The sequence below is a fragment of the Leopardus geoffroyi genome, chromosome B4 (genome assembly GCF_018350155.1).
Source record: "Leopardus geoffroyi isolate Oge1 chromosome B4, O.geoffroyi_Oge1_pat1.0, whole genome shotgun sequence".
NCBI lineage: Eukaryota > Metazoa > Chordata > Mammalia > Carnivora > Felidae > Leopardus > Leopardus geoffroyi.
This window is the reverse complement of record NC_059341.1, coordinates 75,205,277-75,230,756: the sequence shown is the minus strand read 5'-3', so window position 1 is coordinate 75,230,756 and position 25,480 is coordinate 75,205,277. Positions and strand designations below refer to the sequence as shown.

The 25,480-nt window shown below is 52.8% G+C and overlaps 1 protein-coding gene across 4 annotated transcripts in view; it reads left to right on the top strand.

Annotated features, from left to right (window-relative positions):
* Positions 1–3,052: 3,052 nt before the first annotated feature.
* The window catches only part of VDR (vitamin D receptor), a 58,002-nt gene continuing 35,574 nt past the window's right edge, over positions 3,053–25,480 (top strand). The window contains exon 1 of one of the 4 annotated variants that reach the window (XM_045462625.1): positions 3,053–3,415. In XM_045462625.1, coding sequence (XP_045318581.1) covers positions 3,376–3,415 — 40 coding nt within the window. In that variant the 5' untranslated portion in view covers positions 3,053–3,375. Of the gene's footprint in view, positions 3,416–3,463; positions 3,579–14,930; positions 14,953–25,480 lie in introns of those variants that run through there. The other 3 variants (XM_045462627.1, XM_045462626.1, XM_045462628.1) reach the window with 3 other exon arrangements.

Genomic DNA, 25,480 nt, shown 5'->3' with positions numbered 1-25,480 from the left:
AGTGCCAAAAGCCCCAGGGATGGAGACATGAGCTGGGCTACTGGGAATGGAGCCCTGGAGCCAGATGGATTTGGACTGAATAATGATCAGTGCCCTACTCTTTCTGAGCAGACTCTCCACGGACACTCACTATGCCAGGGTACACAACTCCTCCAGAGCTGTCCTGTTTGGGAGAAATCAGGATTTCTGAGATGCCATGAAACTTCCTAAGCCTAAAAGAACCCCCTCAAAGCTGGGAAAGATGGTAAGCATGGTAAAATAGCTGAGTTAAGGCCACAAAAATTGAGGGGATACATACTGTCTCAGTGACCTAACCCTGACCATGTGGCCTTGGAGAGGGAATCCTCCAAAGCCTTGGAGCCACCATGGATTCTGAGGGTGCGGTGTATAAGCCAACCTGGTCTCTCAAAGGCCTTTCTGGGAATCTCATGATGCAGGCTCTAAATGAGGGGATCCCATGGTGAGAGGGACTTTTTAAACTTCAGGTTAACTGATTGTCAGTCATACAATCAATTTGATGGGTCTCCTTCCCAGAAGGAAGGCAGGCAGGCAGGAAGGGAGGGAGGATAGGAAGGAAGGGTGGAAAAAAGAATAGAAAATATTGCAGGGCATCTCTTGTTTCATAAAACTTATATGTATGCACGGGGACACTAGGTCATAATTAATACCTATTTCTTATTATGGGTTGCAGTTAAAAATATGAAAAACACTGTCCTGGGGAGACTCTTTTGTTTGGGTTGCTTTCACTGCTTACAGCTTCTTCCATTTATTCATTCCATTTTTACCATCTGGAGCATAAACAGAGTGAACACTCCTATCATGGGTTAGAAGACAAATGAGTTAACCTTTCTGGACCTAATGTTTTTTAATCTCTAAAACAAGGAAACTGCAAGGAAGCCTGGTGGCTTCTGTCTTTGGAACCCATGACTTTGTGTCTCTCTGAATGTTCTTTGGGAGTTTGCTGAGAGTCTTCCCTTCATTCCCACTAGGCTCATAACTATAAAATATTTGAGGGAAAAGAGCCCTAAAAAAAAAGTGGAATAGCAAACAGATGGGAATGCTCCAGAGAGCTCAAAGGGCACATTTTTACCTGGACTGCTGCCTCTGGACAGCTTATAAACTGTCTATAGGGACAGGGTCTGCAGAAACTTGGGGGGACTGCATGATCCACTCCAGCTCTGGTACCATGATGAGAGGCTCAGAGAGGGCCAGGCAGCCTCAAGGACAGTGAACAGGGGAGCCCAACAGAAAACGGGAGCCCATCAGCTGAGGATTGGCTACAGGCCTGCCTAGACCACCACAGACGCCGGAAGCCTGGTAGAGAGGTTGAGAAGCCAGGCTGTGCCTTTCCCCAGATTTTGTAAAATGAAGTACACAGGGGTGGCCTCAGCCCTGGAATCTTTCCTCCGAGGCAAATCACACCTGGAAGGGCTCTTTTGTTTCTCTACAGCCCCTTGGGTCTACAGCACTATAGCATGGCAAGGTGCACACAGCAAGTGCCTACTAGATATTCCCTGATGTAACTTTGCAGAGATGAATACTGACAAAAACACAATATGAGCGTCCTATAAGGACCACCACCCCTCCCAGGCACCATGAGAACACAAGAAATGTTAACGTCACGGAAAAGAAAGAGAAAATTCGTGTTTTCTGCAGAGGTTCTAGCACGTGTCAAATAGCAGTCAAGCTAGAAGAGTTCAAAGCTATTCTGTAGCACAGGAATGCTGACTGTCTCGTCTTCACGAGAACAGGGTCTGGAGTATTTTCTACTCTGCCTGACTCAAAAGGCGGCGATGAATGTCAGACGGAGAGCTGTGAAGAGACTAAGGGTCAATGGCTAAGGAATACTCAGCAGTCATCCTTTACCCCTTTGCGATGATAAGGTTTATTTTCAAGATGTTAGGTTCACTCATCTGGCCAATTAAGCACCACAAAAGTGACTTCTTCCAGAGGCTCATGGAACTCCCTGAGAATGTCCCAAGGTGTTGGTTATTTGAGATTTCCTGTTCTATTTTTCTTCCCATGAGAATCACTGCTGGCTTTCCCATGATGCCTTGGGCAAGGGGCTTCTTTTATTTTCATTACAAGCGGGGAATCTATCCATCAGACTGGCAGGGCCCCCAAAGGGGCACTTCCTTTCATCTGTTTCTCAGGATAGATGGGCCATTCCTCAATTCAACCAGTCTGTGTCTCTTCTATTTTTTTTTAAACCTTTCCAGAGAGAAAGTTTCCATGATATTCTCTTAATCAACTGTTTGAGTGCCTAACAAATTTTGCTGTTTGAAGATTCTTCTTTCTGTTTAGCCTCAGCTCATTTCTCCTGATCCCCTTATTGAGAGTTTGAGAGGGGCTGGTTATCCTACAGTCTAGCAAACCTGTTTCATAAATGGTTCAGAGGCTCTTGTACCAGCAGATTTGCTGGGCTGTACTACTGTCCTTCACTGAACAGCTGTGTAATGTTGGGTTAACCTCTCTATGCCTCGACTTTCCACCTGTTCAGCTTGTCCCTCTGAGCCACGGTTTCCTCCCCTGCCTAAAGGAGCTCACCAACTGCTGGATGGCTTCGTGGGCATCTCTATTATAGAATATTATATTGTAATTACTATTTATTTATACATTCTCCCACCGGACAGTGAACTCGAAGAAGGAGGGAACCACATCTTTTTTTTCTCTCTCCTCCAGATGCGGTGCCTAGCACATAGCCAAGGAGGCGGAATAATTTCTAGCCAACATTTTCTATGGCGTATTTCCCCCCATCTACTACAATTCCAGGTCTCATGATAGACTTTTTTTCACTCCTCTCTTCTCTTCACACCAGTGTCGTATAGAACGGGTGGCGGGAGACTGGGGATTAGTCCCGAGAAGCTGACACTAAGCTCGCTCGCTCGGATGAGGTTCGCGACAGGCCGAGAACGTGATCTGCCGCGGGCGAGGGGGGACGATGACGCAGCTCCAGCCACTTTGGCCGCGTTTTCCTTTTGCGCTTTTATCCTATCGAGTGGGGTCGGGCTGAGCTCCCAGGCGCTCTGCAGAAGCAACGCGACGGCGAGCGGCGCCCGGGATTTCCCACGAGCGCGGAGGCCCGACGGTTTCCGCGGCAGACGCCCCCAGAGCCCGGCAGACCGTGAAGTCCGGGTCGGGTCAACCCAGGTGGGGGTGACGCACCTGGAAGAGGCGTGCGCAGCAGCTAGGTGGAACCACGGCGGCGGGAGGTGGGCGAACGCATCACAGATTAACGCGGGCAGAGCGTGGATCTGCACACACATCACTCTCGAAAACTCTCAGGCACAGAGAAGCAGCATGCCTTCCTCTGTGGACCGCAGCCGTGCAAGACTACCCCGGGCAGAGTCTCCCAGTGGTTGATTCCAAGTCAAGATGGTTGCGAAGCCGCCAGCCTTCTCGGGGAGCGAGGCAGGTCCGCTGGGCGGGGCCAAAGGGAGGGGCGGGCCCGGGGCGGGGCCTCGAGAGGGGCGGGGCCAGGTGCTGGGTTGTCTCTGCTTGTCAAAAGGCAGCAGCCGAGCGGGAGGCGCCGGGAGCGCGGAGCTGCGTGCCCACCCGCCTGACCAGGTGCGGAACCGGTAGGAGCGGGGAAGGGGGGTCCCAGAATCGGGATTGGGCCCGGGGTAGGGCTGCGGGGGGGGCGGGGGGGTACCGGGCCTGAGTGCCCGGGTGCAAACACTAGAGGGTAAATCGCAGGGGCAAACTTGGCTGCTGAGATCCGGGCTGTGCCATGAGGCTGAGGCACTGACGGTACACTGAGGTCTGAGAAAGAGCTAAAGTTCGTGCCAGGTTGGCGAGAGGGGCAACGACCTCGGTGCTCAGGCGGTTTATCACACAAATGCTCTGCTACACAGTGCTCAGCACTTGGGCAACGAGAAGCATTTGTTTCCTTCCTCTGTTGGGGAGCCTTGGCACGGAGTGAAGGAATAAGAAAGGGAGATCGACTGTCGATGGTACCAAGGTCCGCTGGAGGCGGAGTGTGTGAAGCTTTATCATCTTCTAGTACCTGTGTACGGTCACCTGCCATGGTGGAGTTGGATCTTTTAAGTAGAGTTTTTTCTTTTCTTTTCAAACCGCCAATGATTTTAGACCTAGTTGGCCCTAATGCACTGTATTTATTTTTTTCAGGAAAGCCTGTCCATAGATGTTCAGAGGAACTCAGGGGCAAACATCTAATCCGGGAGGGAGCTCAGGGAGTAGTTTCTGTTTGGGGAGTAAAGGGTCCCTCGTCTGTGGGTGGTGGGGGAGAGTTTAGGGGAAGTATCTAGGAGGGAACAGCATGTGGTCTGCAGGGAGCAGTGGATCCTGACCCCCTCTCACCCCCCCCACACCCCCAGACCACTGAAGCTGAGACCCAGGCTACCCGGTCTGGGAGGGCACTAGGTCTCCCAGCCCAGGCCCTTCCCGCATCTCCTCCTCCTCCTTCTCCTCCTCCTCTTCCTCCTCCTCCCTGCGGTGAGTGAGTCAGCCTCCTGTCTGGGCTCAGTTGCAGCCAGAGGGGCCAGAGCCCAGGCAAGCAATTGGGCAGGCATTTTCTGAGCATTGCAGAAGCTCTCCTAGGCAGAGTCAGCTCCACTCTAGCTCCCTGCTGGAAGGCTCTCTTCCTCGTGGCCAGTGGTGGCCACTCCTCTGAAGGGAACACCCAACACAGGGATGATTATGGGATCGTTGTGGTATGATTCCAGAAGGGTTGACGGTGAAGAGCTTGTGGATTTGCGGTAAATCCGCATCTCTTATCCTTCTCCTAGGATCAGGAGGTACATCCAGCATGGTACACTTCCAGCCTCTCATTCCATTTCTGCCTAGTGGTCTTGTTAGCAGCCCGGCTCTGTTAGCCAGGTGGGTGTGCACAAGAAGTCAGGAAGGTTCAGGGACTAGGGAAGACATGGTGTTGTCAAAGAAAGTTTTAAGCCAGGGTAAGAAGTGGGGTTTGTTGAGGTGGAAATGGATTGTCTGGACACTGGAACCTCAACTCAGTGAACTGTGGGCATTGTGTATCGGGGGGGGGGGGAGGGCTTCCCTATCCCATCCTTGTCGAAGTGCTGGAGAGGACTGAGGGTCCTTCTGGAACGGTATACAGACAGACCCGGAGGTAGTAAGACTGTACATTTCTCTCTGGGTTTTCTTTTGGGTGCTTCAGACCCTTGAGCAGAAATGGGAGCCCCAGAGTCCATTGCCCCCCCACTCAGTGGCCTCTCTGGAGCCATATGAGACAAGCCCACGACCAGGCTGTGGTGCGGGGCTGACTCAAACTGCAAAATGCTGGGGATTCACAGACTGTACTCCGGCTGGGCCCCATGGCTTCAGTTTGGCTGGTCCCTCATTAAGCACGACTTGGACCCTTTCCAGGGTAAAGAATAAGAAAGGAGGGAAGAGAAAAAGGGCAAGAAAAGAGGAGAGTGAGATAAGGAAGGAAGGGAAGAGATTTAGGAAGCTTTCCTGACCCCTCACAGCTCCTCAGTCAAGGCCATCACACTTCATTTGTATAAACATCGTGGAAGGCCTGGTATAGTTTGGGGTGCCCTGGTTATTTGTATTTATGGTTTCTCCGTCTTCTCTCCCATCCCCCCTCAGAACTGATCTTTTTTGGGACTAAGTCCCAGAGGAAGTACCAAGAGGCCCTCCCGGACCCTCACACTCCACTCTCAGACCAAATAGCCAGTGTCTAAAGCCAGTGTCTTCCATGCTTGACTTGTGGCTTGGGGGCCAGATCAGACGGTCATCCAAGCAGGAGAGGGAGCTCCACTGTTCAGTTCTTCACCCTGCATCCCCAGGAGGCGACAGCCATCCCGGCCGAGATCTGCTTCTGGAACTCCTGCTAGAAACCCCCTGTTGCCTTTGTCTAGCCGTTGGGTGCTGGTGGCTGGAGGGCCAGAGTCAGGAGCATCTGGAAGTCTGAGCCAGGATGATGTTCCAGTTCGTTGCCGGACAGGAGGAGTTGTAGTGGTCCAACTTTCCGTTTGGCCACGGCTGCAGGTCTGCTTTGGATGCAGGTGGAGGGAAGTAAGGAAATGACAAGTTTTGATTAAATGCCTCTTGTGTACCCAGCTTGGTGCTATACCCTCTGAGGGATGACAGGAACAGAACCCCCCAAATCAGCCCTCTTCCTTGAGATGGTCTGAACCCCAGGACGGGCAGCTGCTGTCGGTCCAGTTCTGAAAGGATCCAGAAGCTAGCCTGGCTATTGCTCTGGACCTCAGGGCCTCGCTTCCAATCATGCTTTTCTCTAATTCCCTCTTCACCCTCTCCTGTGTCAGTGCCCTCTTGGTGGGCCAGAGAGGGGGAGCGTATAATTCCCTGTCCAAACTGGGAAGCTTTGAGAGTGCAAAGGGGTGCTGTTAGTAGGTTCTGTCAGGACAATTGACATAAACCACAACTGTCTAGGGCCAACTGAAACATTTAGTCATTATGGTGAACAGCACTCTGAACCCATCTGAGGTTACACTGACGAGGGGAAGATGGGTGGGAGTGGGTTTAATGAGGAAGACAAGGTGGGGAAGGTGCCTAATGACGAGGGGAGGATGGAAGTAGCTTAATTCTCAGGGCAGCCCCAACACCCCAGCTTGTTCCCTGGTATTATCACCCAATTCCAGTGTTTTCCCTGAGGGCAGCACCGCTCCCAGCCACCTTCTCCTAGAACCCAACCTACCACACTCCCTCGCTCGTGTGACTTCCCTTCACCCTTGACTTATGACTGGCCTCACCTTCGGCTTTCCTGCCCCACCCCTACCTCCGATGGGGACAGGAAGGCCTGCCAACTCCCCTTCCGCTGCCCCTGGGGGAATTGGGATTTATAATGGAGCCAAGACTTAGCCTCATGCTTCCTCTTCCCTCTTCCCCCGTATCTGCAGCCTCTTCATTTTGTCTCTCCTGCTTCCCAGATCTCTGGGGGACACACCATACCGCAGGGAAGTCCAGCTCTCAATTGGGTAAACAACAAGAAGGGAAGGGTAGTCAAACCTTGCTCATGTGGATAAAGGGCACAGGTCATTTGCAGTCAGGTTCCGGGGAAATGGGGAGCAGGCTGGAGGGCAGAGCCAGAGAAAAACTGCTTAGCAGGAGAGGGAGTCGGTTCCCCCAGATGCTGGAGTTTGACTGTCTCATCAGGTCTGAATATTGGGGAAATGGTCCAGGGCGGAGACAGGCTGTTCTTGCTCAACCCAAGCTATAGGCGTTGGTGGCAGCTACTGCATCGTGACGCTGTAACACGTAGAAAAGAAACTGCCCTCCCTTCTGCGTCCGCGGTCCTCGTGGTCGAGATGCTCAGGGCGGGCTCCCTGGAGAGTCCGCAGAGGTCCAGCATGAGAGTGATCGGGGCGCCTGGTGTGGGGGTGGAGCCTCCTTAATGATGGTGTAGTGACTGTCTTACTCTGGCAGGAAGGAAGTTGTTCTCATCGCCAACAAATGAAAAGGGCAGGTGAAGACCTCTTGGGAAGTCCCACCCTTTGAAGTGACTTGTGGGGAGAGGGAAGGGGAGAGACTCCTTGGGCTGGCAGGGGGAGGAGGGGGGGGGTGGCCTGTCAGTAGATGGCAAAAGTGAGAGGCAGAAGCAGTAGGCACTAAGGGAGTCTGAGTGTGTGTCATACGTTTGCAAACCTGCCCTGCAAGTCCTGTGCCAAGGAATAGACCAAGCAGTGTTTCCAGAACCAGGTGCCACACAAAGTCCCCATTCTGCACAGGGGAGAGTCCTGGTCCTGAGCAGGGTGTGGGCAGCTACACCAGTGGGCAAGTGGAGTTTGGGAAGGACCCAGAAGCCGGTTCCTGGGAAGCTGCTGCTTCTCACTGGCCTTCTGACCACAGGTTGAAGCTTTGAGGTGTTACGCAAGGTGTGACATTCCAGGCACTGTGGGGCGCAAGGTGTGACATTCCAGGCACTATGAGGCACCCGTGAGCCCCTAGGCTTTGCTGGTGACACATCCAGTGTGTGCCACCTGCTGGCACTGGAGTTGCAGCTCCAGGAACAGCTATTCACTGAGTGCTCAGCTCAGTTGCACCAGGTGCTGTGCTAGGTACGTTGCATGCAGGGCCTCCCAGATCTGCCACAACCTTGTGGGATAGGAACCACTGTTATGCTCCTTTCACAAATGGGAAACTGAGGCTTGGTGAGGTTGAGCCATGTGCCAAGGTGCCACAGCTGATGAATGGGACAGTCAGGACTCACACTTGGGTCTGTCTTAACTTCCATAGAACCCTACCACTTCTGCATTCATGGGAGCCCACAGGGCATTTAGCGACATGCCTTGGACATAATAGGCCTGCAGTAAATGTTTGTGAGTGGCAGGGTTAGATTTACTAACTGGTTTGAACAAGTTGACCTGGAAGCAAGTTTGGTTTGCCCAGAGGTTACTGTGGGGACAGTGGCCTCTCAGAAGGAGGCTCCCTCTGCCAGTACCCTCAGGCCTCAGTGCCTCTCCAGCACTACTGGGTACCTAACTTGGGTAAAAACAGCAGACAAGAACCTGAGAGAGAGAGAGAGAGAGAGAGAGAGAGAGAGAGAGTTCTGTGCCAAGAGATTGCATGGGATCAGATAAGATTTGAATGGTCTAGAAGGCAAATGACAAATACTCTTTCAATGTCAAACAAGCCACTTCATTGATAACCTACTTTGGACTAAGGGCACCAAGGAAAGGCCATTGTCCCTTTGGCCAACTGGAGCTAATCTCATCCTGTTTGCCCTTTCCCCTCCTAGCTACCCCTTAAGGAGCACTCGTGAGCCTAGCCTGCCTGGAAGGGGAGATGGACTCTAGCCACATCTGACAGCCTCTGCCAGGCAGTGTGATTCCCTTCTCTCCTTTCATCTTGACAGCTTCTCCTTGGAGGAAGCTACTATTACTCTCCCCAGCGTGGATATGGGAAACCAAGGTTTAAAGAGATGTCGCAACCTGCCATGCTGTAGAATTAACCCAGGACCACTGAGCTACGCTGCTGCTAGTGCTGGGCTTGGCCACACGAACCACTCTCCGTGCCAGAGCCTGGAGACGGGGTTAGAAGGAAGAGAAAGTGCTCAGCCTACCCCTCAGCTGCGCCCCCCCCCCCGGGTTCCTTGGTATATCTTTGAAATGTTAGGTAGTGCTGTTGGAAGCTTTGCCAACAGCCTCGAAGAACAGGAAGAACGCAGGGTTGGAGTTAGACACGCCTGGGTTCAAATCCCAGCTTTGTCACTATCTAGCTTGTGACCTTGGGCAGGTTTCTTAATCTCTCTGAATCTCAGTGTCCTTATCTGTTACGTGGGATAAGAATAACTCCCTTGTAGAGCCGTGTGAGGATTCCAGATGACCCAAGTCAAGTGTCTGGCGGGCAGTAAGCCTTCGAAAAGCGTGGGTTGTTCAGTAGATATGCATTGAGGACCTACGGTGTGACAGGCATTATTCAAGACGCTGGGAGCTTCACAGTGAAAAGTAAAGACTCTTGCAATTGTTCCCAAATTTGCTAGACCAGAAACTTCATCGTTGTGAGAGATCCCTTTAGAATCCAAGAATGGCTGTCTTCGCACCTGGCTGAACTCGGATTTGGTACATTTCTCTTCCAGCCATTTGTTAGCTGATGAGCTTGGAAAAGTTAGTTAGCTTCTCTGAGACTCAGGTTCTTCAATTCTTTTTATTTATTTACTTATTTTTTTGACTGTGAAATATATCATACGCACATGGGTATACCATAAGCTTATGTATAGATTAAAGAATAATATAGTATATTCTGTACACATCACCCAAGTGCAGAATGGAACGTCTGCAGCGCCTTCAAAGCTCCCATTCCTCTTCCCATTTGCATCTCCTTCCTTGTTCTCCACCCCACCCATATTTTGAATGTTAGTTAGTTATTTCCTTCCTTTTCGTTGTAAGTTATCGTCTACGTGCGTTTTACAAAACAATATATTGTTTACCTTCACGTGTCTACGGAGCTTACCTATATGCATGTTCCCCGTGATGTGCGTCCTCCACCTTGTGTCGTGCCTCTGAGACTCCCCCACTGTGTTGACACACCCAGAGGTAGTTCGTTAGTTTTCACTCAGGGTGACGTCCACTGTAAGGATGTGCCACAATTTGTATGTCCTCCCTCTTGGTGATGGACGTTTGGGTGGTTTCCAGTTTGGAGTTATCACGGTCATACTGCTGGCGGTAACTGTGCTGGTCTCCTGATGTGCGCGTAGGCGGTTCTCCAGGGCACATACCTGGGGCCAGGGCACCTGGGATTCTGTGTTTGGCATTGCTCCACAGCGCCCAACTCTTTTCCACTGGTTGTACTGAAAAGCATTCCTTTCGGCAGTGGCTAAAAGCTCCCCTTGTGCCCCATCCTTTTCAATACCTGACATAGCCTTTATTTCTAAAATGAAACGGTTGTCCGACTAGACGAGTTTCTAAAGTCGCTTTCAGCTCTCATAGTTGAATCATCCTCGGCCGGTTATATGTGTACCCCTGTCTGACGTGTGGTACACGCACAGGTGGTCCTCTACAGGTGTCAGCCTGACTCTGTGAGCTCTGCTCAGGGTCTCCGGGTGCGGCTGAAGCCCTTCCTTGCAACCTTCCAGCAACAGTGAGGGAGGGATCCCGTGGCTCCAAGCCCATCTCGGTACTTGGCGTCCTGTTCAGTTCAACCAAGAGCCTAGTGTCAGTGCTGAGTACATACTCATTGGATTGCATTTTTGCTGAGGGTATTGAGACGGTATCTTTTCCTTGGGTATCGATTTTGAGAACAGGACGTGGAAGTATCGGAACTTTGTGTTTATTAGCTAATCAGAGTTCGGGGTGCTGGGGGCAGTGATGGGATTTACATCTGTCCAGGGCTTTTTGGTCATCTGAAAGCTCCAGGTGAAGTAAACTGAAGACTAATTGTTCAGAGTCTGGCCTTGATCTCTGACCCACTGACTTGTCCAATCTGAGAAGCAGAGGGTGCTAGAGGGTCGCGGTGGAGAGAACAGAGGAGGCGCCTTGGGGAAAGGAGCAGAATGCCCACAGAGAATCCCTTCCTCCTCCAAGGTTGAACACTCTGCCTGGGGGTGCTGGGTTGAGTAGGTGTTAGGTAGACCCAGTGTCCTGGCGGCCACATAAACAGCCAGCTGCCCACTCACCCAGCCGCCCACAAAAGAATGTGGCTTGCTGGGCAGTTGCATGGGACACCCGAGGCCGCAATCCTGTAATTACCCAGCCAGTCTGTGCCTGTCAGCTCCAGGGGCAGGTGAGTGCCTCTGCCCTGGGCCTCATCTTGGTCACTAGACCCATGCTGGGCTCGGTGGTAGGGCCCCACCCATTCTTCAATCACCTCCCAGCCCAACTCTGCCCCAGTGTCTCTCTGTACACCAACCTTTGACCTTTGTGAGGCTGACATAATCATATATCATATGAAAGCTGACAATCGTAATAAACCAATGGCTATTCTAACTTATACGTTCCAGGCACCGTGTTAATTTTTTTCATGCATTTTCTCACCCAGGCCCCTCAATAATGCTATGAGGTAGGCAATATTGTTATCCCCGTTTCACAGAAGAGGAAATTGATGTTGAAAGAAGTTAAGAGGTTCAACTTCTTGCCCAAAGTCATTGAGCTCCTAAGTCAGAACCAGAACTTAAATTCGGATCTGTTGTAGCCTGGACCGTCTGCCCCTGCCTCACCTGCCCACGACCTGTCCTGCACAGTTGTTCGGCTCTGTTCTCTGCCCTCCTCTTCCTGTCTGAGGAGGGCTGGAAAAGAGGCAGTAGGTGGTGCCAGCCGAGGGTGAATGGGACAGTTCCAGGCTGGCCAGGATGATGCTGGAAAACACCTTCGGGGCAGAGTTCTTTGTTCCAAACAGTTCTCCATTTCCGGACTTCTGCCAGGGGTGGGAAGGTACCTCTGCCCAGCCTATTTGGCAAGTACACCGACATCTTGGGTGCCATGATGTGAAGAAGTGGGGGGTGGCAGCCTCAGGTAAAATTCCACTGTAATGAACTCCATCTGAGATCCGAATGGCTTCGTTGAGATGAAATTGTGTTAACCAGTGTGCAGTGGAGGAACTCAGGTGTGGAACCTGAGAAACTAGAGGGGGAAGTGGGGCTAATTTACCAGTAAGTGTCTTTTAGTAAAGCTCTGGAACGTTTTGGAACCTAGGAGGAGAAGGAGAGTCAGAATCACCCCTGGTTCCTCCTTCAGTGCCAAGCTCCCGGATGGTTGGGGCAGGGCCCGGACGGGAGAGCTTTGTGTTTGACTCCACCTGACAGGGCTGTGCCTGTCTGTTCGATTGTCCATGTACCCGCTGGGTTGCGAGGCCCTGAGAACAGGGCTGGGTCCTATATCTGAAGTGTCCTTACTCCACGCAATACTTAACTCATCACAGATATGCTCAATGGCTGTTTATTGAATGGAAATGTGTTTGTAGGTAGACCGGGACCCCTGAGCTATGTAAAGAGAGTTGAGGTGCCTGGGTGGCTCAGTCGGTTAAGCATCTGACTTCGGCTCAGGTCGTGATCTCACAGTTCGTGAGTTCGAGCCCCGCGTTGGGCTCTGTGCTGACCGCTCGGAGCCTGGAGCCTGCTTGGGATTCTTGTATTTCCCTCTCTCTCCGCCCCTCCCCCACTCGCACTGTCTCTCTCTGTCTCTGTCTCTCTCTCCTCAAAAATAAACAAATGCTAAAACAATTTCTCTTTTGAAGAGAGTTGAAGGGCAGGAGCTTTGTGTGACTAAAACGTTATAAAAAGCAGGGCTGCAACTCAGAGGACTTCTCTCCCATTACTGAAGCCAATCCTGCCGAATAACAAGCACTAACATTGCCTGAGCAGGTACCCGGTGCCGGGCGCGGTGCTGAGCCCTTGACCTGCATTATCTCATTTGACCCTCACAGACAAATGAGGTAGGTTTTGTCGTTTTTTTCTCATTTTGCAGGCAAGGGAACGGAAGCTTAGAGAGCTGCGGGCAGGAGGTGTGTGGGGAGGCAGGGTCTGCTGTTGCTCAGGCTGCCTCCAGACCCTCTTCTCTTACCTGTGTCTCCCTGCACGCAGAGCTCGGCTGTCGCTGAGGGCTGGCTGCCGGGTGGGGGGGGTAGGGCCAGGTGATGAGTGAGGCTGGAGGGCTGCAGACCCTGGTGGGGTGCAAGGGTGGGGGGGGGAGGGGGGAGTGGCACAGCCTGGTCTGGAGGGTTAGCTCCACCTGAGGCCCGCAGGGTTGCCCCGGGAACTGCAGCCCGGTGTGGCCACATTAGCCCTTTTTTTCTTTTCTTTTTTTTTTTTACGAGGAAGCTGGACATCCAGAGTTTTTCCAAAAGTGAAATCTCTCCAGTTCTCAAAAACACTGACCACTAACTAAAAAATTGACGACGACCCGGTGGTGATGGTGGGCGGTGGCAGAGTGAACACAGTCATGGCTAGGTTTAGCCTGCAGCCCTGCCCCCCGCCCCCCACCGGCCCCGGATGTCTTCGGGTAGTTTCTTTCTTTGAACACGGGACCGTTAGACAGAGTGGGACCGGTAAGGCCCTTGCTGATGTAGAATTTCTCACGAAAGGCATGATCACCCTCCATGGGTCCCCTTTCTAGCACGTGATAATACTGTATCATGCAGACCGTCTCTTTCTGGAGACTTATAATGAAATCAGCCTAAAGATATTCCATGAGTGAATCCCCTCCCTCCCCCACTCCCCTGCCCGCCCCCCCCCCCCCAACTCTATATTCCCAGTTAGGTGTTTTTCCAGAGGTGTTAGCAGGAAAGTTCTGTGTAGAGAAATAAAAAAGAAACTAACGGTTAAGCAAAGGGTCTCTAGGGAAACAAAAAATAGAAAGAATAGTGGATGGGGAGCCTGGGTGGCTCAGGTCATGATCTCACGGCTTGTGAGTTCGAGCCCTGTGTCAGCCTGGAGCCTGCTTCGGATTCTGTGTCTCCCTCTTTCTCTCTACCCTCCCCCGCTTGTGCTCTATCTCTCTCTCAAAAATAAACATTAAATTTTTTTTTAAAAAAGAAAGAATAGTGGAATGTGGGGATTGGGGTTGGTAGACAATGAATGACGAGCCCACCTATGCTACACTTCGGGGTCTCCCAGACTGTGAGGGCCTCATGGTGCCGTGAGGGTCGTGCTCCCTGTACTGTTGCAAAGTGTGTGTTCACCACCTTCTACTTTCCTGCCTGAATTTCCTCCTCCTCTTAAAACCTGGGGCAATAATGGTCAACCAGTAACAGCTTTATGGAGTATCACGATTTTATAAAACACTTTAAATATTTTGTCTCAGATAAATATCGTGAGGTGTTTATGCTGTGAGATAGACAAATGGGTGTAGAATCCCCCTTCTGAGGCTTGGTAAAGTGGCACTGTTTTCTCTCCCTTCTTCCTTCTGTTCCACAAGAGAGGAGTAGCCATGGAGCACTGCAGCCCAGGGTGCAGGCAGCACAAGGTCCCCACAGGCCTCCTCATCCCCGCTGTCCTCACTCCTCACCCGGGGTTGACAGGTGGGGGAAGGTGCCGCAGCCCCTGATGAAGGTCCCCCTTCCCTGAAAACCCCACACCAGGGGGAGTATGGAGCGGGCATGGGGATGACCCCAAACCCGTGGATGGCCCGTGGCCAGCTTCCTCCCCACGCCTGCCTCCCCTGCCTGCCACCTCAAGCCATTGTTCCCAAAGCTGGGCAGAAAATAGCTCACTCCAGGGAATTATTTTTGTCTCTGTTAAACTTCAATCTTGAGCTCCTGCAGAGCCTGGCTGCAGAGTTGTTTTTGAGGTCAGGGGGAGCTCTGGCAAAAGTAAGGTGTAGGGGGTGGGAAAAGGGAGGCGGTGGGAAGAGGGGGCCGTGATGGGCCACAGGCCCCTGGACTCTTGCCCTTCCGTGCTGCCCACGGGCTGCCTGACAGAGTGGAGCCTGCCCAGCCAGCTGGAGTGAGGTCTCCTTCCCACCTCCTTTGAGCTGGTCCCTCAAGTGCCTTCTCCAGGGATGTTTGCTGCCGTGGGAAAGAGCTCTGAGTGAAGGAGCTGTGACTCTGTTACCCCGAGCAGAGGCCCAGGTGGGCAGCAGGCCCTGCCCCAGGGCAACAGGGGGGCCGCACACGGCTAACTGTTGAGGAGGGAAAGAGGTGGTTCCTCTTGAGACCCCGGGATAGCCCCTGCGTGCCCTGCGACACCACCGAAAGGGGCTCTGTGTGGCAAATCTGCTCCCTCTTTGCCCCTGGGTATCAGAGGAAAACAAGGAAGAGGAAGATGGCCAGTGGATAGGGCTGGGGGAGGGGACTATAGTTTGGAGAGGGTTCACGGGTGAGGACAAAGGCAGCTATTTCCTACCACTTGGTGGCTCTGGGGAAGAAGCCTCCCGACAGACTCGGACGTTTGGGCCTGAAACCTCGAAACAAGGTCATCTTCAGTTATAGCTCTGAGGGGAAGGCCCGGCATGTGTTGTTGCTAGCAGTGAGCATGGACATTCCGACTCAGGGTACGGGCTGGTGTGTGCCCACACAGGCCGGGGACTTTCCACAGGTGTCCGTGGTGCAAGCTGTTTGTGAACATTGTGTGTCTGTGGCTGATGCCCTTCCTTACAGCGATTCCTGGCAACAAGGAAGTGACCTCGCTGACCGGGAGAGAGCAGTGAGCCACGTGGAACAGTGGAGGCAGGTTCGGGGATTGGGCGGCTGTGTGTAACTCAGCAGTCCCCTTGCCGAGCAACCGTATCCAGCCACCCTGGACAGACTGATGCGTTAAAGAAGGATTGAGCTGGTGACATGCAGCTGAGTGGGTCACCCACTTCCGTCTGCCCTTGTTGAGCCTTTTGTTCTTTCTTTGGTTTTCTCTCAGAACACTTATTTTCCTGGCCGGCCGGGCTGGGTTTTCCAGAACTGTCTCCTTTGTCTCTGCCTTTCAGCTCAGTTATGCTGGTCCTACCTGCCCCCCGCCCCCCCCCCGCCCCCGGGTAAAGGAGCTCCCCTGCAGGGTGGTGGCTCTGGGTGTGCACCAGCTGGGACCTCAACTGTCTAAAGAAGAGGCCCACTGCTTTGCTGACCTTGGGGCGCTTTCTCAATAAATCAAGGGGACAGAGCCCTACTTTTGCTTTCCGTATAAGGCTGGAGCTCAATTCAGGTCAGAATGGGAATCCGATTGGACTCTGAAAGTCTTCAGTTCAAATATCATTACAATAATTAAAAATTCCTGGTATTCAAGTCTCAACGGGTTGAAGAAGTACTCAGTGGAGGAAAGAATGGAATCCACTTTCTATTACAATGAGTGTGGTCAGTTGGTTCATCTCTTCCTGGTGCTCTCTCTCTTTCCAGCCATGCAGAACCAGTTTTCCTGCCTCCAGACCTCTCTTTCCCTTTGGTCTCTTGGCCTTTGCACACGCGCTGTCTGCCCGAAACCCTCATTACCCTTCTTACCGCTGCTGTGTTGACCTGTGATCCTCCCTGTCTCTGTTAGCGGGCTAAGAAGTGACCTCCTCCGAAGAGCCTTCTTTACCCTACGGGCACAAAGCCAGGAGCTCTCCTGCACACTCTGGTCACGTGTGCTTACCTATATCGTAGGATGGATCCTACCTGTCTGTCCCCCTCAGTGGACTGGGAGTTTCAAGAGGGCAGGGTCTGTGTGTGGCTCTCCATTGTGTCTCTGACTTCCAGGACAGGGCTTGCCATGGTCTCAGTGCTTAAAGCCAACCAGGGGTCACCATCAAAAGTAAGGCATCGAAGGCCAGAACCAATGCCCACCACGGTGTGAGGCCAAGAAAGAATGTTACAGCTCCCTGGCCATCCGATGGGGTCCCCAGGAAGAAATCTACACAGCAGGATAGCTGGAACTCTGACGAAACAGAAGCTCTGGAAAAGACCGTTAGGGGGAAACCATTCTTTTTTTTTTTTTTAATTTTTTTTTTTTCAATGTTTATTTATTTTTGGGACAGAGAGAGACACAGCATGAATGGGGGAGGGGCAGAGAGAGAGGGAGACACAGAATCGGAAGCAGGCTCCAGGCTCTGAGCCATCAGCCCAGAGCCCGACGCGGGGCTCGAACTCACGGACCGCGAGATCGTGACCTGGCTGAAGTCGGACGCTTAGCCGACTGCGCCACCCAGGCGCCCCAGGGGGAAACCATTCTAATCAGAAACTGAGGAGCAGCTGGTGTCCCCTTGGGGTGACTGCACTGCCCCTCTAAAGTGAATGGGAACCTATTTGGTCTAGGCCCTGAAAAGCTTCGTGAATACATGAGGAGTGTCCACCCCCTCGCTAATAATCTAGAAGATAGAGAGGATGCCTTTGGGTAGATCAGTACCTTTGGAACTGGAGCCGTCCTATGTATCTCAGAAGACCCAGGATCCTTCACTGGTTCTGACACAGGCCTAACAGTCTAATAGTGTAAGTGAAAGGTCTTCCAGGGCCCCCCGAGGGCCAGAGGCAAACAGGAGTCCAGGCCCCCTGAGCCAGAGCCAGCCCAGTGTCTGGGTTAGGGGCCACGGTGGGCCTCCCTATTGCCAGGGCGGCTGCAGCCCTCACTGCTGCCTCTGGGCTCCAGCCTTTGGCTCTCCACCTCAGCCTTCCCTGCGTTCTGCACTTTCGGTGGTAGCAAGTACCACTGCCCTGATGACACACAGGCAGCCTCATGGGGCCGCTGAGCCTCAGGTCCCACTAGGGGAGAACAGATATGTGACAGATGCATGACAAGCCCCGGGTGACAGAAGAAGTAGGAGAGAGATGGCATTGGGGGACAGAGGGAAAGGAAGGGAAAGGCAATGGGCACAAGGGCTTGGTACTCAGTGGCACCTCGGGAGCCACGGGTCTTATCCTTCTTGCAGAGGAAAAGTCCAGATGTGTAGCTCAGCTTCTCTGCATATAGGGGAGAGATTAGCCATTGGCTGTGGCTTCCAAAAATCTGGCTGGGGAAAATTTCCCCACCCTGAGAAGCCAGATTTTTGGAAGCCACAGCCAATGGGTGGGGTGGTCAGTTTTTTCCCAGTTCAGTGGAAATGTGGCTTTCTGGGCAACGTTTGTTTGGAGTAGCATGTTTGGGGCTGAGAGCAGGCCTGCTACCCTCCATGGCCCCTCTGTGGGGCCTGAAAGTCTCCTGATTTCCCAGGCTCTGGTCTTGTACTGACAGCAGTTACAGCTTTAGTAGTGAGCTCCAGCTGACATCCAACCACACTGTGCCAGGGACCGTGCTGAGTGCTAGACAGAGATGTTGGTCCTGTAACAGCCCTGTGACCCGGGCTCTCTCTCATGTCCGCATTTGTAGAGGAGGATGCAGGAGTGGGCTTTAGGGGACGCTGGACGGTAGTCACATTGCCAAGTGCATCAGGCTGGCCAGGGCGGTTGTGGAGGTAAGCAAGGGATCTGACGCCCAGGATTCTGAGTATCTCAGTGCCGGCAGGACCTGGCCCTTTGGGTACTGACACAGTGCAGAAAGAGTGTGAGTGACACAAAGACTGCATTGGTCCCAGAGGAAAATGAAGAGAAGAAGGCTGGCCGGGATGGACGGGTTTGGGGGCGGGCGGTGGGCTCAAAGCTATCTGTCTGGGCAGGGGCAGACTCAGGTCTATGTGGACCTGGGCCGGGGACCCAGCAGTAAGAAAGATGCTTAGTCTGGGTAGAGGGCCACAGAGACGCTGGAACTGGGCTTGGGAATCTCTTGGGAGAAAGAAGCAGCTTTCTCCTGATGTCCCGAGGCCATTGTTGTTGTCTTAAATCCCGTTTAGCCATCGCCTACATTAGCAATAGTAGGAGTTGAGGTCTCCCCAGAGGAGGGCTAGAACCACTTCCCCTGTATTCTTGGTGTTCTCCATTTGGGCTGCTCCAATTTCTATTCTTTGGTTTCCAAGTAATTGGACCAAGAGCCTCCTTGTCCCATCAACCTTGACCTGGAGCACATATCCCAGGGAAGTACCCCCATCCTAGTGTCCAGGAGAGGCTCCCAGAATAGTGAGAGAGCACACCAGGCACATCCACTTCTGTCTAAGATCTCCCCTTACCTCTCTGGGTCTGGGTCCATTTCTTCAGGCCATGGAGGCCAGAGCCGGGAGCTAGAGCTGGTTGGGTTACCCTCACTCTGTTCCTCTGTGTTGCTTGTCTGGGATGGCATCGGTGCTGGGTGGTCCCACTGCAGTGCACTTCAGGGCCTCCCCCATGGCTTCCCACAACTCCCCTCCTCCAGAGATGACATTCATGCCTCCTCCCATGGCCCATTTCTCTCCCACACCACTCTGACCCCTGGAAGCTGCTCGGGCTGGTGATGAGAGGTCTTGGGACTTGCCCAGGGTGGAGGTGGAAAAACACTCTCTTTCCTTTGTACTCTTGGGACAAGCCGCTCCCCCTCTGATGGCCCCAGTTTCTTTCCTCTAAAACCAGAGAGATTGGACTGCAGATTATGAATGGGCAGCTCCCTACGCTTCAGCAGACACTGTCACTGCCCACGCTTTCCAGCAGTGACAGGGCCTGGCCTGCTTGTTACCTGGAGAACCGTAATCAACCCAGAAATCTTGTTGACAAAGCTAAGGGCAGAGTTTCCATTGGAAAAAAAGCAGCTTGCAGGAATAATTGTTGTCGATAAGAAGTGGAAATATATCTCAGCAAGCTATGTATCTCCAGCCCCACTCTCTGGGGCCCTGTGTGTTCCTGCCTCTGGGTTCTGCTCAGCTCCTAGAAGCTGCCAGCACTCCCAAGAATAACAGGACAATCAGCCAAGAAAGAGTCTCAGTGGATGGCTGATAGAATGGGAGCTGATAACATGGTTTCTAAGGAGTAACCCACTAACCCTTGGCATTGCGTGGGATGTCTGTCCATGACCTTTATCAGGTTCTCAAAGGTGATATATATATTCCCAAAAGGTTTGATTTAGAAGCACTTTCAGGATAAACTCCTTCCTGCGACTGTTGAGTCATCAGTCACTTAGTTAGATAGTTAGGGACACATTGCCTGCGTTCTTAGTGCTGTAGTGCTGGGGGCCAGCCTCCCCTGGAGATGGCTGAGCCAAAGACAGAAGAGGGCAGGCAGGCTTGGGGGAGTGTATTCAGCTACTCACACTCTCCCACAGAGCCCTTTTCTTGGACTGGAAACTCTTCTCTCCAGGTGAAGGCCATGGAGGCAGACGCTGCACTCACCCCCTTATTTACTGCCCTTGTGGGAATCACGATCATACCCGGGAAGTTTATGAGGTCTAAGCCAAAATTAAATGCAGCCCCCGTTATCTTTTCTGCTTTTCCCTTGCAGTCTCACTCACATCATAAACCTCATAGATTCTTCTACTTTCTACGACAGTTTTCTAGCAGATGAGGAATGGGCCCTTTTCTAATTTGCACGATGGCGCCATGTGGTGGTCTGGCCAAGCCTTCCTCCAGAGACGCTGTGGGAATCGCTTAGTAGCTTCATTCTGTGTCCCTCTTAGATGTCCAGCCATCTTAGATGGCTGTAAGGAGTTTGTCTAGGACCTGTGATTGAAAGCTACAGGGGCTCTTTCATCTTGCAGAGTGAAGAACTTTCTAAGCATACAGTCATCCAAGGAAAGTAGATCGCCATGGGAGATAGTGCTCCGTTAGGAAAAATATTCATGTACAGGTTAGAATATTATAGAGGGGATTTAAGATGGTTGGATTAGGTAGAGTTTCCTTCCAATCCTGAGATGTCTGAGATGACTGACTAGCTAGTGGGTTTTACTTTGGACATTACAGTCTGCAGAAAATAATCCAACCATTCTCATCCATGTTTAAAATATGTGTGTGTGTGGAGGGGCTGGGGAGACAATGAGGCAAGGAATATTTAGACAAGTTCTATTTATATAATATTCTTTCCTCTCCCCCTTCCCTCTTTTTCACTCTGTTCCTCCTCAGCTGCTTCTGGGAGGTAATGCTGAGACTGTTCTGGAAAAAGAATGTGTATGTATGTTGGGGATGGTGGGAAGGAAGAAAAGACATCGCCTTAGCTGGCTGTGACATTGCTGTGCCTGAGTTACACTAGAATAAAGAGATGACCAACACTAAGTTAGATCCTACAGTGCTCAGCACTCTGTGGACAGAGTTGAAAGGATGATGAAGTGAAAATCAACGAGAAATGGCTGTGCGCACATAAGCTCACGTGCAGCATGGCTGGCCTACACACTCCAGAGAGAGGCCCCCACGTGGTTCATTCTGTGTGTGCCAATTTCAGGCAGAAGAATTTTTCTCTCCCTTTTCTGGGAAATCACTTAGCTTTCCGCTTCTTTCTAGAAGGAGGGGGAACACTGAGCCAATGTCAACAATTAGAAAGCTCAGTTTCGGTCATTCCAATCGCAGCCCAGCTGAGCGTGGCCCCCTGTCCTGGGCTCCCATCCTCCATGGGGCCCATTAGGGGCCACACTGCTCATGTCCTTCCTGGTCCTTGGTATCTGAGGATGAGTGAACCTCCCTTGCACTAGCATGGTGTCGGGGCTCAACTGAGGGGGTCCGAGAGAAAGCTCAGTGAGGGAATCTCACTTTCTGAGTGGTCTTAAGGCCTCATCATGATGGGAAATCTGGCTTTGGAGTTGCACACTTTCAGAGGTGGAAAAGACCTTAGCAGTCAGATCTCTTGTCTACCACTTATCCTCCAGGCCATAGCTTTACGGCCCTCAGGACTCCGAGGAGGGTTCAGTGAGTGTGGTGGGGTTAAAGTGAGTCTAGCAGCACTTTGATCTTTGTCTTCCCAGGCTCTTCCCAGGACACTCTGTAGCCACCATATCACGAGACTGTTCTAGGCCAGCCTGCCCCGGTGATGCCCATTTAGCAGAAGCCCCGGAAGATGGGGCGTGTGTTGTGTGCGCCGACAGGCAGACATATAGGAGAGGCAGTGGTTATGGCTTCGATGACTGGAACAAAACATGTTATCCCTTCACTTCTTGCTAAGGCAAGGTCAGGACTGGGTCAGGCTCAGGCAGGGGTTTTGATGTGGGATGCAGTCCCCGGAGGAATGGAAGCCAGGGGCTTTCTGCAGACTTGAGCTCCCACCCTGTTTCTCTGAGGCTCAGTGTCAGGGACTTGGGTATTTCTAATACCAAGAGCAGGAGGGGGTTGCTCTGGGGACAGCCCCAGTAGAAGCAATGGGATGTCCTGTGTACTCAGAACATGAATTGCGGGCAGGGGTGGGGAGCTGTATGATGTGGCAAAGGAGGGTGGTATTAAGCGCTTATTTTTCCACTTCTCCTTTGCTACCCTGTATCCTTGACCCACTTTCCTCGCACTTGGAACTTTAGGCTAAATCTAGGTTAACCTCTTCTAAAAGGACCATCCAGTAGTGCGCAGTTGCATGGGGAGGAGCGGCCAGCATGTTGAACGAGGTTTTCCCGGTAAGAGGGGATGGCTGGCAGAAAGGGGATCCCGGCTAATGCCTGCCACCCTGAGACCATGGGAGCTTTGGAAGGAAAAGCGCCATGGCATTCTTCCATCATGACCTGTGGGGATTGTTCTCTTCTTTGCCCCCGGACTTGGTGGAAGCGAAGGGCCTCCAGGATTTAGGGCTGATGAGATGACTGAGATATCTCCCTTAGGAAAGGCAAGCAGAGGGGGGACTCGAGGCAAAAGGGTCTAAGTTCAAATCTGGACTCCAAAGACAAACAACTTCCCTGAGCCTTAGTTTTCCCATGGCTAGAAGAGGGATGATAACGGGACCCACCTGATGAGGGTGTTGTGAGGACTGAATGAGAGAGCATACTGGAGAACCCGGAGCGGGGCTCAGAGCGGACCGCCGTGTCCCCGCTGATGATTATCACTGGGATATGGGAGGGGTCAGCAGGAGACAGCAGAAGCACGCGGGCATGGCGCTAAGTTTGCCTTGTGTGGCCCCTGGCCCCCCACTTGCCTGGCCCTGGCACCCTGGGCAAGTCGTCCTGGACTTTGGTTTTGCCATCTGTAAAATGGGACTGCTCCTCACCTCACGGGACTGTTATGAGGCTTATGTAGGTCATGCGGCTAGAGCCTGGCAGGTTGGCACATAGTAGATACTCCATACACTCTTTTTGCTTTTTCTTTTTTCTTTTTTTTTTTTTTTTTTAAGCTCAAGGGTGGTAGTCTACCTGGGTCTCAAGTCTGGCTTTTGAAAACCTTGGGGGTTGAGGACAGGAAGCGGTGGTCCTTTCTGTGCCGACTTGGCCCTCACCTCAGCCTCTGAGGAGCAAGCGGGGATTCTGGGAAATCGATAAGGCCATGGGGTAGAATCCAGAAGAGTGTGGCCAGCCGGAGGCGATGGACGGTACAAGCACGGGGAGCAAAAGAGAGCCTGGCTTGGGGGGTAAGTGACAGCATGTCTGTCCCCAGCAGCGGTGCCTCGTCCCACCCACAGCCCTTGGGAGCCGGCCGACCTGGCTCAGGTTATTTCAGCGCATCACCCACCGGCATTTTCTTTTCTTTCTTTTCTCTTTTTAATGTTTATTTATTTTTGAGAGAGAGAGAGAGAGAGAGAGAGAGAGAGACAGAGCGTGAGTGGGGGAGGGACAGAGGGAGAGGGAGACACAGAATCCGAAGCAGGCTCCAGGCTCCGAACTGTCAGCACAGAGCCTGACACGGGGCTCGAACCCACGAACCGTGAGATCATGACCTGAGCCGAAGTCACGCACTTAACCGACTGAGTCACCCAGGCTCCCCCATCCACCGGCATTTTCCTTGGGTGTTTGCTGGGGGCTGGCAGTGCCCAAGGGGATGGTCAATAGGCTCGGGAAGCTGACAGCCCCAGGGCCCACAGTTTATAATTCCCATGGGCTCTTCCCTTCCATGCCTAGTTGGGCCTCTAGGAGGCAGAGGAACAAAAGCTAGGGGTCTGGACCTTCCCCATCTGGGGATTAGATTGAAGGCTTTTGCCAGGTTTCAGGGTCAGGCACCTTCTGTTGGCATCAGGGAAGGGAGGAAGTGTGTGTGTGTGTGTGTGTGTGTGTGTGTGTGTGTATGTGTGTGTGTGGTCTGTCTGTCTGTCTGTCTCTATGGGTAGACAAGCAGGGCTGGATGTGGGTAGAAGTGGGACGGGTGAAATTCTGCCAGCCCCACCTTGGTGACCCAGCATGCCAGTAGCACACAGACTCTGGGCACCAGAGTCAGCCCGCCTTCAGCCCTTACTGAGGTCGGGGGTGTGGAGCATGTCTCAGGAAGAGCTAAAAGTGGCAGAAAACATCCTGTTTGAAAGCAGCGAGTTGCTGTATTTAACCCCTGCAGCGCTCGCTCCGCCTACACTGTCTGCACAGATGAGGATCTCGAACACCTGTCTGTGAAGCCGTCCCAAGAGGCCAGGCCCTGTGCCGCAATCCCAGCCTGCACCCTTCCCAGCGCGCCTGAGGGGTCTCGGCAGCCCTAGCTGGGGTGGGATCTCTTTCCTGCCATCAGCAGTATGCTAGGCCATCCTCTGGCTCTGCTCCCCCCTCCGGGAGGATCCTTCAAATCTGGGGTGGGTGGGGGGTCCATGGGAGCAGCAGGAGCAGCAGAGCTCCCCTAGATAAAAGCCCTCCCTCCCTCTCAACACCCTCTGCAGTGGAAGAAATAGGGAGGCTCTTTCCATCTGCCTACATGCTGGTTGCTGCCCCCCCCCCCCACCATCCCTCCCCACTGCTTCTTGCTACTCCCGGCCTCGAGGGAGGGCTGGTCCTGGCTGCTGCTGCCAGGCTCCACCCCCCCACCCCTGCCAGCAATGACATGGCACGCCTGTGCCCAACAAATCACTCTGTCAAGTTTTCAATCCCTAATCTCAGGACTAAAGTCTCTTGAGAGAACCTCCTGTACCATTTATTGGACTCGCCAGAGGACTGGCTATGAGGTCAGTGCCAAGCTGTAGACGAAGTGTTTCCCCTTTTTCGTTTCAGAGTCCTTTTGGTTGGACGTGTCTGTGAGGTCACAGACGGGCATCCCCTCCCCCTTGCCCCTTCAGGTGGGTGTTTCCTCATTAGCCACAACCTCTGTGGCTGGCTGTTTTCCAGGAGCAGGTGCGGGCCATGGGAAGGAGGGGGGACAAGGGAAGGAAGAGGATACTACCCCGGGCTTCACAAATGCGGGTCGGATCCTGTGTCAGCAGAACCGGCAGCAGCCCGCAGCCCAGACCCAGAGCCAGCCGGAGGCAGGGGAGGGGCTCAGAGAGGGGCTCAGAAGGGAGAAGGCCTGCTGCCTCTCAGGCCAGGACACCAGGCAGCTGTCCAGTATAGTGACATTTCCTACTCAGCTCCAGTCTGCTCTTTGCCTCTCCTGCCTCCACAGTCTCTTCCTGCCAGCTCTCTGGCCATGTATGCCTGGGTCTCTTTTGCACCTCTGGACTCCGGTCCCGGGCCCTGCCTCCTCGGTAGCAGCAAATAACCTCAAGCCGGCTGAGTTTTCTCTCAGCTCACCTGAAATGGTCCCATTTTCTGTGGGCCTCCAGCTGAGGGGTCCAGCCTTCTGTCCGGCTGGACTGGGGCCCCAGGCCCCCCAACCCCTGGCCAGGAGCCTTCCTGATGTCAAGGTAGTAGCTCAGCCCATTTCAGGAAGGCACAGTTGTCATGCCGGGGTAGGCTGTTGTCCTGATGCCCTTGTATCATGACGTCACCAGCGAGCCCGGGTGATGATGAGCCCTTGTTGGACTGATTTGTCTGGCATTCCCCCCACGCCCACAT